Below are 13,933 nucleotides of genomic sequence, written 5' to 3' on the forward strand. Positions count from 1 at the left end.
ACTGTTTCCCCATCTATTTCCCATGAAGTGATGGGACTGGATGCCATGATCTTCGTTTTCTGAATGTTGAGCTTTAAGCCAACTTTTTCACTCTCCTCTTTCACTTTCATCAAGAGGCTTTTGAGTTCCTCTTCACTTTCTGCCATAAGGGTGGTGTCATCTGCATATCTGAGGTGATTGATATTTCTCCCGGCAATCTTGATTCCAGCCTGTGTTTCTTCCAGTCCAGCATTTCTCATGATATACTCTGCATATAAGTTAAATAAGCAGGGTGACAATATACAGCCTTGACGTATTCCTTTTCCTATTTGGAACCAGTCTGTTGTTCCATGTCCAGTTCTAACTGTTGCTTCTTGACCTGCATACAAATACTCCTAATTTATCCCTGCCCTTGAAGTAGTTTTTAAGTGTCCAACTTGTTAGGTTTCTTATATGAAGAATTCCTATCCTGGGTCAGTGACCCATCCAGAGTAACCAAAGGAAAGGAAAGTCGCTCAGTTGTGTCCAGCTCTTGGCAACGCCATGGACTGTAGCCTACCAGGCTCTTCCCTCCATGGGATTCTCCAGGCAGGAGTACTGGAGTGGGTTACCATTTCCTTCTCCAGGGGATCTTACCGACCCAGGGATCAAACCCGGGTCTCCCGCATTCCAGGCAGACGCTTTAACCTCTGAGGCACCAGGGTATCTTTCTGGCTTTTACAGGATCCCAAAGCACACATAGGGGCTTCCCAGGTGGCACTAGTGGTAAAGAACCCACCTGCCTATGAAGGAGATGTAAGAGGTGAAGCTTCGATCCCTGGTCGGGAAGATCCCGTGGAGGAGGAAATGGCAACCCTTCCAGGATTCTTGCCTGGAGAATTCATGGACAGAGGAGCCTAGTGGGCTATAATCCATAGGATCAAAAAAAGTCAGGCACCACTCAAGGAACTTAGCACACGTGCACAGAAAGCACATGTTAGCTTTAAGATATGTTTCTGGTGACTTTGCCCCTTACACTGAAACATATTTTGAATTTTCTTTGTCAAGATGTATAGTTTGTGTTTTTTAGAGTTAAGTGGTTGAATAGTCTGCAAATCTAAATTAAGATTCAAAGTTTTAGCCATATGTAAAATTTAAATATGCTTCAGATACTGAAAAATGAAAATACGGAGAAAATGGCAGACATTTTTAAGCTTTTATTAAAGTGTGATGTACATGCTGAATAGTACATATTTCTTAAGTATTCAGCAGTCTTTACCGGAACATGCTGTGTCCCTAGTGGTCAGATCAAAAGGCAGAACTTTAGGCCCCCACACGCTGCCTTTGGATCCCAAACATTCAAACACATATTCTTGGTGAACATCTGTGTGTATTTCTGTTGGGTGTATACTTAGGAGTGAACCCCTGGGTCAAGTGTGTACACATATACAGCTCTGCTGCTGCTAAGTCGCTTCAGTCGTGTCCGACTCTGTGCGACCCCATAGACGGAAGCCCACCAGGCTCCCTTGTCCCTGGGATTCTCCGGGCAAGAACACTGGAGTGGGTTGCCAATGCATACAGCTCTAGTAGATTCTAAAGTGGCAAACATTTTAAGTTCTCTGAAATCATTTATAGCTATGGAGTTTGCTCTCTTAAAGTGTAAGGAGCAAGTCTCAAGGGGTTTCCCCAGCAGTCCACTGGTTAAGCCTCTGCACTTCCAATGCAGGGGCCCAGGTTCAGTTCCTGGCTGGGGAGCGGAAATCCCACAATCAGTGCCACAAGGCCAAACGAGGATCTGCAGGTTTTCCTGTAAAGGGCCAGTCGGTCAATATTCTAGGCTCTCAGACGCCTCAGCTTTAGCGGTGCCAGAGCAGCCACAGGCAGTATGTAGGTGAATGTGGTTGTGTTCCGAAGGAACAGCAGAGTTATGGACCCTGAACTTTGAATTTTGTGTATCACAAAATCTTTTTCAATTTTTTTTCAACTCTTCAAAAAAGCCATTCTGAGCTTGCAGATCATACAGAACAGGTAGTGGGCCAGAGAGGGCCTGCAAGCTGCAGTTTGCTGACCACCACAGTGGAACCCATGCATCCAAATACATTGATCCCTTTACCTCACCTTGAGAGACTGATTCATTTCAGCAATGCTGCCATTGCTACAAAAGTCTTTTAATTCTTTGAAACTTCTTTCAGAGCCAGTTAACAAACCTCAAAACGAGATTAGTCTCATTATTATTTAGTCACTCCTCATTTTTGACCAAAAATGTTTTATTCCATTTGATCTACACGCTTCATTCTACTGAAATTGCTGTGAGTGACTTTTGGCTATTTCCAAAAACAAGTTAACTCCAAAGCATGAAAATACTGGACGCTGACAGGACACTTAATAACAGGTTCTGAGGAAAATCCCCAAAGAGGCATTCCGAAAGTGCTTTGAGCAGTACTCGACGCTGACAGGACATTTAATAACAGGTTCTGAGGAAAATCCCCAAAGAGGCATTCCGAAAGTGCTTTGAGCAGTGGCAGCGCTCTTGGGCTAAGGTGTAGCTTTCCAGGCTGCCTCACTGACTGGAGGGAGGCAGCCATCACTGGGGTGTGTAAATTCTGGCATGTTTTTGATTTTGATTTTAATGAATCCCGTTGCATCTGCCATATTGCCTTTTTATCCTAAGGTAGGAGACCCCTGGAAAAAGTAGCTAATTTTGAAGATCAGATTCTGTAAAGTCTGTTATGCTAGTATGTATACCTTCTGAGTTACGTTTTTCTTATGTCAATATTATTTGATCTCTCATTAGACAACATGAATATGTAGACATGGAACATACATCACCGTTGGTCAAAGTCAACTTGGGAGTAAAAGTTGCTAAAAAATTAGAAATTACACATAAATGATCAAAAGTCATCATTACAATAAGATTTACATTAGTGCTGTCTGCTTTATAGCAAGTAGTCATTGGGTTCCTGTAATATTCTGTGTTTGACTCCTTTACAATTACTATATTATAATATTCAACTATTCTGTTTATATCCATATGTTATTTGGAGCCTGAGCCACACTGAGCACCCGAACAAATGTTTGTTAAACTGTCATGAAATTCTGTTTCTCTTTCCCCCTTTTCCTAAAAACCCACTGGATAAATAATTATGGATACAGTCCCTATAATTATTTAATACTTCCGGTATATTTGACAACTAATTAAAATGAGTTTGGGTATTTATTTTTGCATAACTTATTTAATTTTATTTAGTTAGTGTAAATTGATTATTTTTGTGTAACTTGTCTGTGTTATACCTAATAAAAATCACCACTAATTTTTTGGATGGGTTGCTACTATTCTCTTTCCTTTAAAAAACTGCAATTACTCAAATGTTTAAAAAAAGGTACAGAGTTATAGAAATGTTTCACTTATTATTTTTTTCCTATTTTAGTCCACCAATCGATGACTTTGATATATTTAAAGAATTGAAAGACCAAAATTTCTTTGAATCTCAGGAATCTATCATTGCCTTATGTACTCATCTGCAAGAGTTGAGGAAAACTATTGAAGACCTAGATGAAAATCAACTGAAAAATGAATTTTTTAAAGTTCTTCAGGTAAATATAATTTATATTATTATAATATTCTAATTATTCTAATGACAAATTTTGATCATTTATGTGTAGATTTCTAATTTCTTAGCAACTTTTACTCTCAAGTTGACTTTGACCAGTGGTGATGTATGTTCCGTGGCTACATATTCATGTTGTTTAATGAGAGATCAAATAATATTGACCTAAGAAAAATGTAACTCTCCTGAGTCTGTTTGTTTATTTAAATTGTTGAAAAGTAAACTGGTATACATTTAACAGCAGGGAGACACTGTGGGGGAAGAGGCTTCAGGAAATGAGGAGCAGAGAGGAGAGGGGCTGCAGGGACCCCCCATAGAAGCCAGGGTGCATTGAAGCAAAGACAAGGACTTTGGTTTTTACTCATGCTGAAATGAGAAGCTGTTAGAAGGTTTTGATCAGAGGAGTAACATAACATGACTTAGGTCAAGAATTACTTCTGCGAATAGACTGAAGGCACAAGGGTAGAAATAGGTAGTTCTGTTACTGAAACGACTCAGGTCTGGACCAAGCTGGTAGTACAGGTCACCAGATTCTGGATATGCTTTGAAAGTAGAGGCCACAGCTTTTTTATGCAGCATTATTAGAGAAAATGTAGATTGGATGGACATTTTATATTGAGTTTTGTAGAAATGAATTTTATGAACATTTTTAGCATCCTCCCATTATGTCCTACGTAATAAGAGTTTTTTTTAATTGGTTATTCAAAAGAAGGGTACATGTATTGTGCTTTTTCTTTTTCAGATTTCACTGTGGGGAAATAAGTGTGATCTGTCTCTATCAGGTGGGGAACATATTTCTCAGAAGACCAATATAATGAATTCATTGGAAGACCTAAAACCTTTCATTTTAGTGAACGACATGGATCGTCTTTGGTCATTGCTAAGCAATTGCAAGAAAACAAGAGAAAAAGAATCTGTTACTCGAGTGGATATTGTTCTGGATAATTCTGGGTTTGAACTTATTACAGACTTAGTATTAGCTGACTTCTTGTTGTCCTCTAAACTGGCAACTAAGATCCATTTTTATGGGAAAACGATTCCATGGTTTGTTTCTGATACTACTCTACACGATTTTAATTGGATAATCAAACAACTAAAGCATTCTAATAATAAGTGGGTGTCCCAATGTGGGGTTGACTGGGAAGACCATATTAAAACGGGCAGATGGGTTTACCTCGATCATATATTTTGGACTCTGCCTCATGAATTCAGTGCAATGTCTCAGGTCGCTCCTGATTTACATGCTGCACTACAAAAGGCTCATTTAATTTTCTTCAAGGGTGACTTGAATTATAGGAAGCTGACGGGTGACAGAAGATGGGAGTTTACTGTTCCGTTTCATGAGGCGTTGAGTGGCTTCCACCCTGCACCTCTGTGCAGCATCAGAACATTAAAGGCTGAGGTTCAGGTTGGTCTGCAGCCTGGGCAAGGTGAACAGCTCACAGCTTCTGAGCCCAACTGGCTGACCGCTGGGAAATACGGAGTATTTCAGTTTGATGGTCCACTCTGACTTGGTGTAGGAACTTTCAGTTGTGTAGAAAGATCTGACCGACACTCGGCAGCCCCAACAAACCTCTGGGAAGCTTGGCTTCTCGGTGGTGATTTGTACACTCTCTGATGCTTTCTCGTTTGAACGCTTAGCCCCACTACATTGTTTTGGGGCTAGGTGCACTGGTTACAGATAAGTTAACACTGATGTTGGAATTTCAGTAACTTATTTCAAGTCAAAGGTATCATTTCAGATGGTTTTAATGAACTTAATTAGGCAGAAATAGAAGTCAATTCTGCTTTATAAGTTAACATTTTAAAAAATACTGTGCTGCATGGTATTTAATATTCTAGGAGGCATGAAATTTTACTTGATTTGGGGCTCTAAGGGCTCAGTGATAATATAATATACATCTTAAGTATGCTTTGTAAAGAGAGGCATTTCTTAACTGATATCTGAACACGTGAAAGTAAAATTTACCTCATAAGTTATTATAATTTTTAATTTTGTTACTGGATTTTCTTTCATTTCCATATCTATCATTTGCACGCGTTTGTATTTTGATCTGTGGAAAGGGTGGTTGGAAACTCAAAATTGAACAGAATAAAACAATTAGTACTTGAGGAAAGGTAATATCTTTACATTCTGTTTGTGCTATCCATAATCAGCTGAAATACATTATTTTAACACATATGTGTTTTAAATGAACAGAATTGCTGTGCAGTCTTAAAAAAAAATCCATTAGATAGGAAAGATTCTTCTGTGTAGACTTTGTACTACCAATGATTTAATTCACTTTTTATAATCTTGCACATTTATTGGCGATCACTATAAATTTCAGGTCAGTTTGTTTTGCACCTGAAATTGAAAATAAATCTGGACATGTTTTCTTGCACCAGAATAATAAAATGAATTGTAAAGTGTATCAAAAATCTCATCGGTTTTATCTTTCAGTGGAGGAAGGGCAAGAAGGGAAGATTAAAGGTGAACTCTATAAAGTGTACTCCCAGTACACCACCCCCAGTGTTCCTGTTAAGATTTAGTATTTTCACAGTTATGCCACCATGACCACAATCTACTTTCAGACCATCTTCATCCGGCCTAAAAGACAGGGCTCTGCCTAGAGTCTTCTCCCGGTCCCCCACCTGTTTCTGCCCCAGCAAGTTTGGCCTCTGTGTGTTTGGCATAGGTACAGAGGAGCATGTAGGAGGAGGCTGAGGCTCTGAGGTCAACTGAGGGTGAATTTTCCACTGAAGAGCTCAGTGGTCTTGGAAAACATTCCCGAAATAGCATCTTCAATTGCTTCCACTGCTTAACAGTAACATACTTGGTTAAGGATGAAGTAACTCCTGGATAAAGCAGTCTGTAAATTTCATGCAACACTTTTTCAGCAAGATATAGATCCAGTATCTTACAGGTATATTACAAGACATAGATCCAGTATCTTGTAGGTATATTATAATAAAAATGTGTAAGAAGGGTAGGTAAATAGGTAGAAAATGGTGGTTATACCACACATGGGCCAGTGGTAGAGTCCATCTGCCAATGAAGGAGACAGGAAACAGGTTTGATCCCTGGGCTGGGAAGATTCCCCTGGAGCAGGAAATGGCAACCCATTCCAGTATTCTTACCTGGAAAACTCCATGGACAGAGAAGCCTGGCAGGTCCTAGTCCATGGGGTCGCAGAGTCAGACACAACTGAGCATCTTTGTGTTTGGCATAGGTACAGAGGAGCACTCACGCACACACATACTCCATGGATTTATGTTACTTTTCGATTAAACAGCAAATGAACAAGATTTCTTGGGATGACCCACCTCCCGGATTTGAGGTGGCATTTTGGTGTTTGATACAAATGCAGTAATCCTTTTGAACTCTTTAATGGCCAGAATCCATGTTATTCAACCTCAAAGTTTTATTTCTAGAAAAGAAATTCCCACTGCAAAAGGCAACACCAATGTAGTTCAAACTCTACTTAGGTTTTAAGAAAATCCTAGGGTGAATGGAAAATACAATTCAGAGTTAGATTTATTAAAATTCCTTCTCCTGCTCATTTTCCTAATAGCTCTCTCTGCCCAGGCCCTCACTGAGTCTTGTTCTCAAGCCTCTAACTCCACAAAACTTTCTCCCCTCTACTCTTGACTATTTTTGCTGGACTGAGTTGGGGTGTGGGGCGTCTAGGAGACTGACTACTTCTACACATGTGTGCTTTATTACCTTGGTAAAGTGCCCATGCAGTGTCTGACACTCACAGTATGATGCCTTGATACTTGATATGATACCTTGACATTATAGAAAGTGAGTAAGGTGGGGGGAAAATGAGAAAAATGATGACATTATTCCACCACCACCAGTACTCCTGTTAAGATTTTGGTGTTTCTCCATGCCTAGACATATTTTTTACATTTCTAAGAAAAAGCAAGTTTGTACTGTTTAAAAATTTTTTTTCTTCCGTTTTTAAATAATTGATATTGTGTTCAGTCACTCAGTTATGTCCGATTCTTTGTGGCCCCATGGCCTATAGCCCACCAGGCTCCTCTGTCCGTGGTATTCTCTAGGCAAGAATGCTGAAGTGGGTTCCCATGTCCTTCTTTAGGGCATCTTCCTGACCCAGAGTGTGAACCTCAGTCTCCTGCACTGCAGGCAGATTCTTTTTCTCTGAGCCACCAGGGAAGCCCTCGTTTGTCATAATTTTTTCCTGGTAGAGGAATGGAAGACTTTTGGATAGGATGACCTGGGACTCATATTGATCAATAGTGATCTGGGACTCATAAATATTTGATTTACAATCCTTGGTCTCCTATTAAATCCATGACCTAAGTCACATTCTCACAATTTTACTGGAAAAGGAGAAGTTATTTCTGGTCAACTTGAACTACATTCAATCGCAAAGCCAGATTCCCTGGGGAGTCATGCTGAAAGCTATCAACAGTCTGGCACCCCCTAGAGGCTGTCTGAATATTCCATGAACCCTGACCTCTTCCCTTCATCTTTAAATTACAAGGAGCCTTGAGTACTCTGAGCCATCTCATCAGAGACCACCGTTGACCTTGTTCTCCTACCTTCCTGCTTTTCTTTGCTGGGTCACATTTTCCCCACTCTCAGACCTTTTAAAATATAGAAAGGAAAATCTGTTCTTATGGAAGACACTTCTAAAATGTTGATTTCCATTAGTTGTACATTTTTGACGGGCAGCCACTGACTGTGTCCGCCGTGTTTCCCCTCACACAGAATACTGAGCACGGGGTAGCTGTTCAGTGAGTGGCTGGGGGGTGACAAATTCTAGCCTTTGAAGTAATTTTCTTATCTCCCTGATGTGATGCTATTTAAATTGAAATCTGAAGGATGAAATGGGTCTACTTGAAAGTCTATTCGATGAAATCAATTAGTACTTGTTAAATGAATAAAGAAATCTATGTCATATAATTGGGAGTTTTGCACAAGGACAGGGAGGCCTGGCGTGCTACGATTCATGGGGTCGCAGAGTCGGACACAACTGAGCAACTGATCTGATCTGATCTGATGCATCTTTGAATACTGCTTTATACCTTCAATATTATATTGTGCCCAGTTTCCCATTTGTTAATTCTTCAAAATGTGATTTTTAATGACTGTAAACATTTCATGATATAGCTAGATTGTATTTTATTTTGCTATATAGATTGTCCAAAATCTTTGCTATCATTAAGGAAGCTGATAGGAACATCTTCAGACAACCAGTACGAAGATTTGCAAGTCTTCAGTTACTGAGAATTGCTTGAAGCCACCCAATTATTCTAGTCCTTTGAAATAATTGCTTCTATTAGGCTTGTATTTGGCTTTTAGGCCCAAACTCTCAACATTGAGTAATTGCTTTATATGAGAAGCAAAGTCACTTTTTGCCTTTCTTTAAAAAAAAAAATTCACACTATATGCTGATGACTTTCAGTCCTGCTTGAGTTCAATACAAAGTTTAGGCACAAGGGGGAGATCCATTAGCACTGGAAAGTGGCTGGATTTTTCTTCTGTACTATTTAGTACAGAGATTTCAGCAAGAAAAACTGGCAGAGTATAATTTTCATTGTTGACTACACACATTCTTGTGGTTTCAACTTTAAAATCATTATCCTGGAACAAGGATTTGGTAAAACACAGTAAGGTCAATGACAACAAAACTGTATCCTCATTCTTTTCTTGGCTAAAATTTTCTGTTACATGTAATGTTTGTAACCATATGTTACCGTAGTTAATCATAGAAGTATATCAACATAGGTGAATTTGAAAATAAAATTCTGAAAAAGTGGAGAAAAGAAATAGTGTTTCATTGTTTTTGCCTGGAGAATCCCAGGGACAGGGGAGCCTGGTGGGCTGCCATCTATGGGGTCTCACAGAGTCGGACACGACTGAAGCGACTTAGCAGCAGCAGCAGCAGCAACAACATAGAAAAGTCACACTAGAAAAAACCTTGTAAGAGAATAAAAATAATTGCTTTTCATTTCACTTAAACTTTGCTTGAAAAAGCAAAACTGTACTGGTTTTCTTAACTGTAACAGCAAGTTAATTTTCACCATAATTCAGAAAATTTAAAGGAGCTAATATTTCAATTCTATCTTACATTTAAGAAGATAAACATTGGGCTTGGTATATCCCCAATCCAGAAATTCTGCAACTGGGATTCAAGGGTTTCAGGGATAGAATTCAGGTGACCTATAAGTTTGGGTGAAAAAAAATTTTCATCTTTCTTTTTATTAATCTCTAATTGAAAAGTCGTATTTCCTTCAGTATTGATTATTGGCCATAAATTTCAGCAATATTTGCAGTATCTGTGTTCCTGTCACCTGCAAAAATCACAAGTCCTTCCATATTACATTGTGGTTGCTCCCACTATCTTGAATTATTGCCTTATTATTACATCGAAAATTTAGATGTTTTATTTGGAGAAGTTCATGACCCAAAAAAGTTAACAATACATGCTCTCGTTTTTGTTTTTTTTTAACTTTTCCTTCAGTTTTCTTTCTTTTTCATAAAGTTGGTGAAAGACATGACTGGGTTTATTTTCATGATTTTGTGTTTGAAGTGAAGAGGAGATACATCATACTGTGTTTTTTCTTCCCATTTCAGACTTCACTTAATATAATTCTTCTATTGTCCAGCTTGATTTCTTCCAGGGGTCCTTAATGAGAAAGAAAAGATTTCACATTTGCACATGGAATGACTCATCCTTAATCTATCACTACAAGGCTTTTGTGTGTGTGTGTGTGTTGGTTTGTTTTTTTTTAATTAAAAAAAATGAAAAAGTATTTGAAATGTTTTCCTATTTAGAACTCATCTTAAAATGTTTTACAGGTCTTAAAAATCAGAAATCAGAAAGAGCTGTTTAAAATATGAAGCAAGAAGCAGAATTCAACAAAATTTCTTTGACATATATTCCCAATTTTATAATAATTACTGACAATCAGCGAATAGCAAGCATGTTATAGATGAAAGTGAAGTTGCTCAGTCTTGTTTGACCCTTTGTGACCCCATGGACTGTAGCTTACCAGACTCCTCCATCCATGGGATTTTCCAGGCAAGAGTACTGGAGTGGGGTGCCATTGCCTTCTCTAAGCCATCAGGGAAGCCCATAATCAAAAAAAGATACCGTTTATGGAGCACTATGTTCCAGGCACAGGATTAAGTGCTTTACTCATAATGTGGCATGATATCTTCATAAAAATCCCAGAGGCAAAGATTTTTATTCCATTATTTATATAGGACCACCAGGTCTCAGTGATTTCAAGTAACTGGGCACAAGGCTGCTCAACTAGTCAATGGCAGAGACAAAATTTAAGCTCCGATCTATTGGGCTCCACAAGTCAAGTATGGCTTTTATTTCAGGTTACTATGCCTTTCCCGTAATTTGTAACCATGTAATTAAATTCTTTTTAAAAATGAGTAAATATATACCATCAGTGACAATTTGAGCCAGGAGACTGTGGATGATCAGCCACGTTGTGAGTTATTAATATGTTGAAGTCTCGGGAGGAAAAGGAAAAAATCCAGTGAAAGATAATGTTTTTAAATAATCATCTAAAACGAGGGTGGGTGGGAATGGGGATTGTTTTCCTGTATCATTATATTTTGTATCATTTCGATGCTTATGAATTCATGGAATTTTACAGTAGGCTGAACACCACATTGAGAAAGGAAGCCTTCTCTTGGTGCAAAGAGCTGAACATCAGCAAATCCAGTGATGAAAAGGATGCCTCTCATGTTTCAGGCCACCAACCAGCTGAAAACCAGTGGGTAGTTCTTTTGAAGGGAAATTATTCTTGTGACCAGATGGAAGTGATTTATCGAGAATGAACTGGCTTATTCTTTCAACCAAAGGGATGATATAAAAACTGTTTTGCTGTCTTGGTGAAATCCCAAATCTGTTCGGATAAACTATTCCAACTCTTGCCTCATCATTGATAGCATTATGGACAAGTTGTTTAAAATTAAGCGAACCATAGTTTTATATCAACCTGTAAGATTATGCCTTGATTCTTTATTTCTATTTCCTTTCTCATCAGGTCCCAAATGAAGTGTTATTTGAACTGCTGAAACCCTAATAATGATGATCTGAGAGGAGACACATCAGATACCTTTCCTTATTGAGTTGGGTTCTTGTTCAGAGAAGGTAACTTGGACAAGAAATCTGAATTTCAGTCCCAGTTCTGTTACTAATTAATTATGTAGTTTTTAGCTGGCACTCAATTATTCTGTTACTTAATGTTCTCAAATATAAGCAATAAACTTGCTTTTAGCTCCATGATTTTCTGATCTAATTGTTTTTTCTGCCATACACCAAAGCAGGATAATCCTATTTACTCTTGCACAAACACTGGCATTTTACCTTTGTGGAAAATTCTACTTCTTTCTTTCTTTGTTGTTTAGTCATATCTGACTCTTTGTGATCCCGTGGACTGCAGGATGACAGACTTCCCTGTCCTTCCCTATTTCCCAGAGTTTGCACAAACTCATGTCCATTGAGTTGATGATGCCATCCAACCATCTCATTCTCTGTTGGCCCCTTCTCCTTCTGCCTTCAATCTTTCCCAGCATCAGGGTCTTTTCCAAGGAGTGGGCTCTTGACATCAGGTGGCCAAATTATTGGAAGTTTCAGCTTCAGCATCAGTCCTTCCAATACGTATTCAGAGTTGATTTCCTTTAGGATTGACTGGTTTGATCTCCTTGCTGTGCAAAATACTTTCAAGAGTCCTTCTTCCTACTTGTTAATATATATGTCATTTTTTTCTTCATGGAAAACTCTTTTTCTATTAATTTCTGTAAAACCCATTAAATTCTGTATAACTTCCCTTTGATCCCTGTCTGTAAGATGGTTAACTCCCACCTCCATATCAGGCAGGTCAATTACCTACTGAATATGACAAAGTGCTTTTGCAAGCTTAACCATTTTGGAAATTTAAGACAAATCATGAGAATATAATTAAATATGTTGATGAGCAAGAACTGAAGGATGCAATTTATTTTCAGTTAAAAGAATTGATTGAAAAATTCCCTTATGTAGACTGCTGGCACTATAGACAGAAATTCTTTATGGAATGAAGGAATATTTTTCTACATTGAGAAGTCTGACTTAGCAACAGGATTCCAGAAGTAGAAACTGAAGCTGAGACTGTTGAAAGTACAAAAGTCATTTTCCCTTCCTTTTTCCTGGCACAGTCATCTTCTTATTTGAACCTTTGCTGTATTGGTACCACTCCCTTTTCCAATGATTGTGCTTAAAAGGGGGCTTAAGGAAGGAAGTAGCCCTTGTCTTCCTCTGGAGATTTTCATGTCTGGAAGTGATGCTATAAATGTTTAATTTTACACACAGATAAAAGATTCTGAGAGAATAAGAAATTTGCCAGTGGTAGCAAGTAACAGGACCTGCATTTGAACAAGGTAGATAGGCCCAAATCCATACTTTTTGCCACCACGTACACTGCCTCTCATAATAATAATGCTCCACATTTTGCTCATTACAGTACATTTACTCATACATTTTACAAAGCACTTTTTACTTTACCAAAGAATTCACATACTATGCCACATCAACATAAGAGTGTTATGAGATAGGTTATTATTACCTTAACTTGATCGAAGGGTGAAAGAGGTTCAACAAGGTTCAGCACAGCTAGTAAGTGTCTGGATTGGGGCTTGAACCCAAAAGCTCTAAAGTCTCCTGTTCTTTGTATGGTCCCATAAATTCTTTAGGACAATAGTGAGGTTTCTCAGAGATCAGAAGTGTCTCCCCAAAAGTTAGACTTTGTTCTATTGACCATAGTTCTCAACCTGTGCTTCTGAGAGCGCTTGGGGTTCTGGGGAGGTACTCTGGGACTTGGGCTTAGGTGTAAGAAAGGCGCGATGGGGAGGCACTCTTTTTTATATGCTATAAATGCATTGACTTGTGATTTTATTTTGCTTATTTTACAATATTTATTATTTATTTATTTGGCTGTGCTGGATCTTAGTTGGCACACGCAGAATTTTGGATCTTTGTGGCATGTGAGATTTAGGACTCTGACCAGGGATCGAACCCAGGCTCCCTGCATTGGGAACGTGACTCTGACCAGGGATCGAACCCAGGCTCCCTGCATTGGGAACGTGAAGTCTTAGTCACTTGCCCACCAGGGAGGTCCTGGGAGGCACTTTAGTAGGGTTCTAGAACCCCACCCTTTGTCAGCTAGGTGAACCAGGGAAATCCCCAAATTGGTCTGTTCTACACACAGGACTCCTGAAAAAGTTTCCAATTGAACAGATTCATTGGCAAAAAGGAGAAAGAGGCTTGGAAACTACTGCTATAGGCAATATGGAGCCATTGAGAGTTTCTGAAGAGGGAAGTGGGAAAAGGCATGTGTTAGAAAAATCAATC

At 38.8% G+C, this 13,933-nt stretch overlaps 1 protein-coding gene across 4 annotated transcripts in view; it reads left to right on the forward strand.

The window, feature by feature from the left end:
- LOC104989214 (chromosome unknown open reading frame, human C6orf211) overlaps positions 1 to 11,821 on the forward strand; it is a 19,352-nt gene extending 7,531 nt beyond the window's left edge. Inside the window, exons 4-7 of one of the 4 annotated variants that reach the window (XR_825350.1) lie at positions 3,387 to 3,552; positions 4,309 to 4,348; positions 11,199 to 11,315; positions 11,589 to 11,821. Coding sequence is in view for 3 of the 4 variants with exons in the window: in XM_010840832.1 (XP_010839134.1) it covers positions 3,387 to 3,552; positions 4,309 to 5,076 (934 nt within the window). In the remaining variant the exon portion in view is untranslated. The other 3 variants (XM_010840833.1, XM_010840834.1, XM_010840832.1) reach the window with 3 other exon arrangements.
- The last annotated feature ends 2,112 nt before the right edge of the window (positions 11,822 to 13,933 follow it).

This window comes from Bison bison, unplaced genomic scaffold, assembly GCF_000754665.1.
Source record: "Bison bison bison isolate TAMUID 2011002044 unplaced genomic scaffold, Bison_UMD1.0 scf7180017864148, whole genome shotgun sequence".
NCBI classification, from domain to species: domain Eukaryota; kingdom Metazoa; phylum Chordata; class Mammalia; order Artiodactyla; family Bovidae; genus Bison; species Bison bison.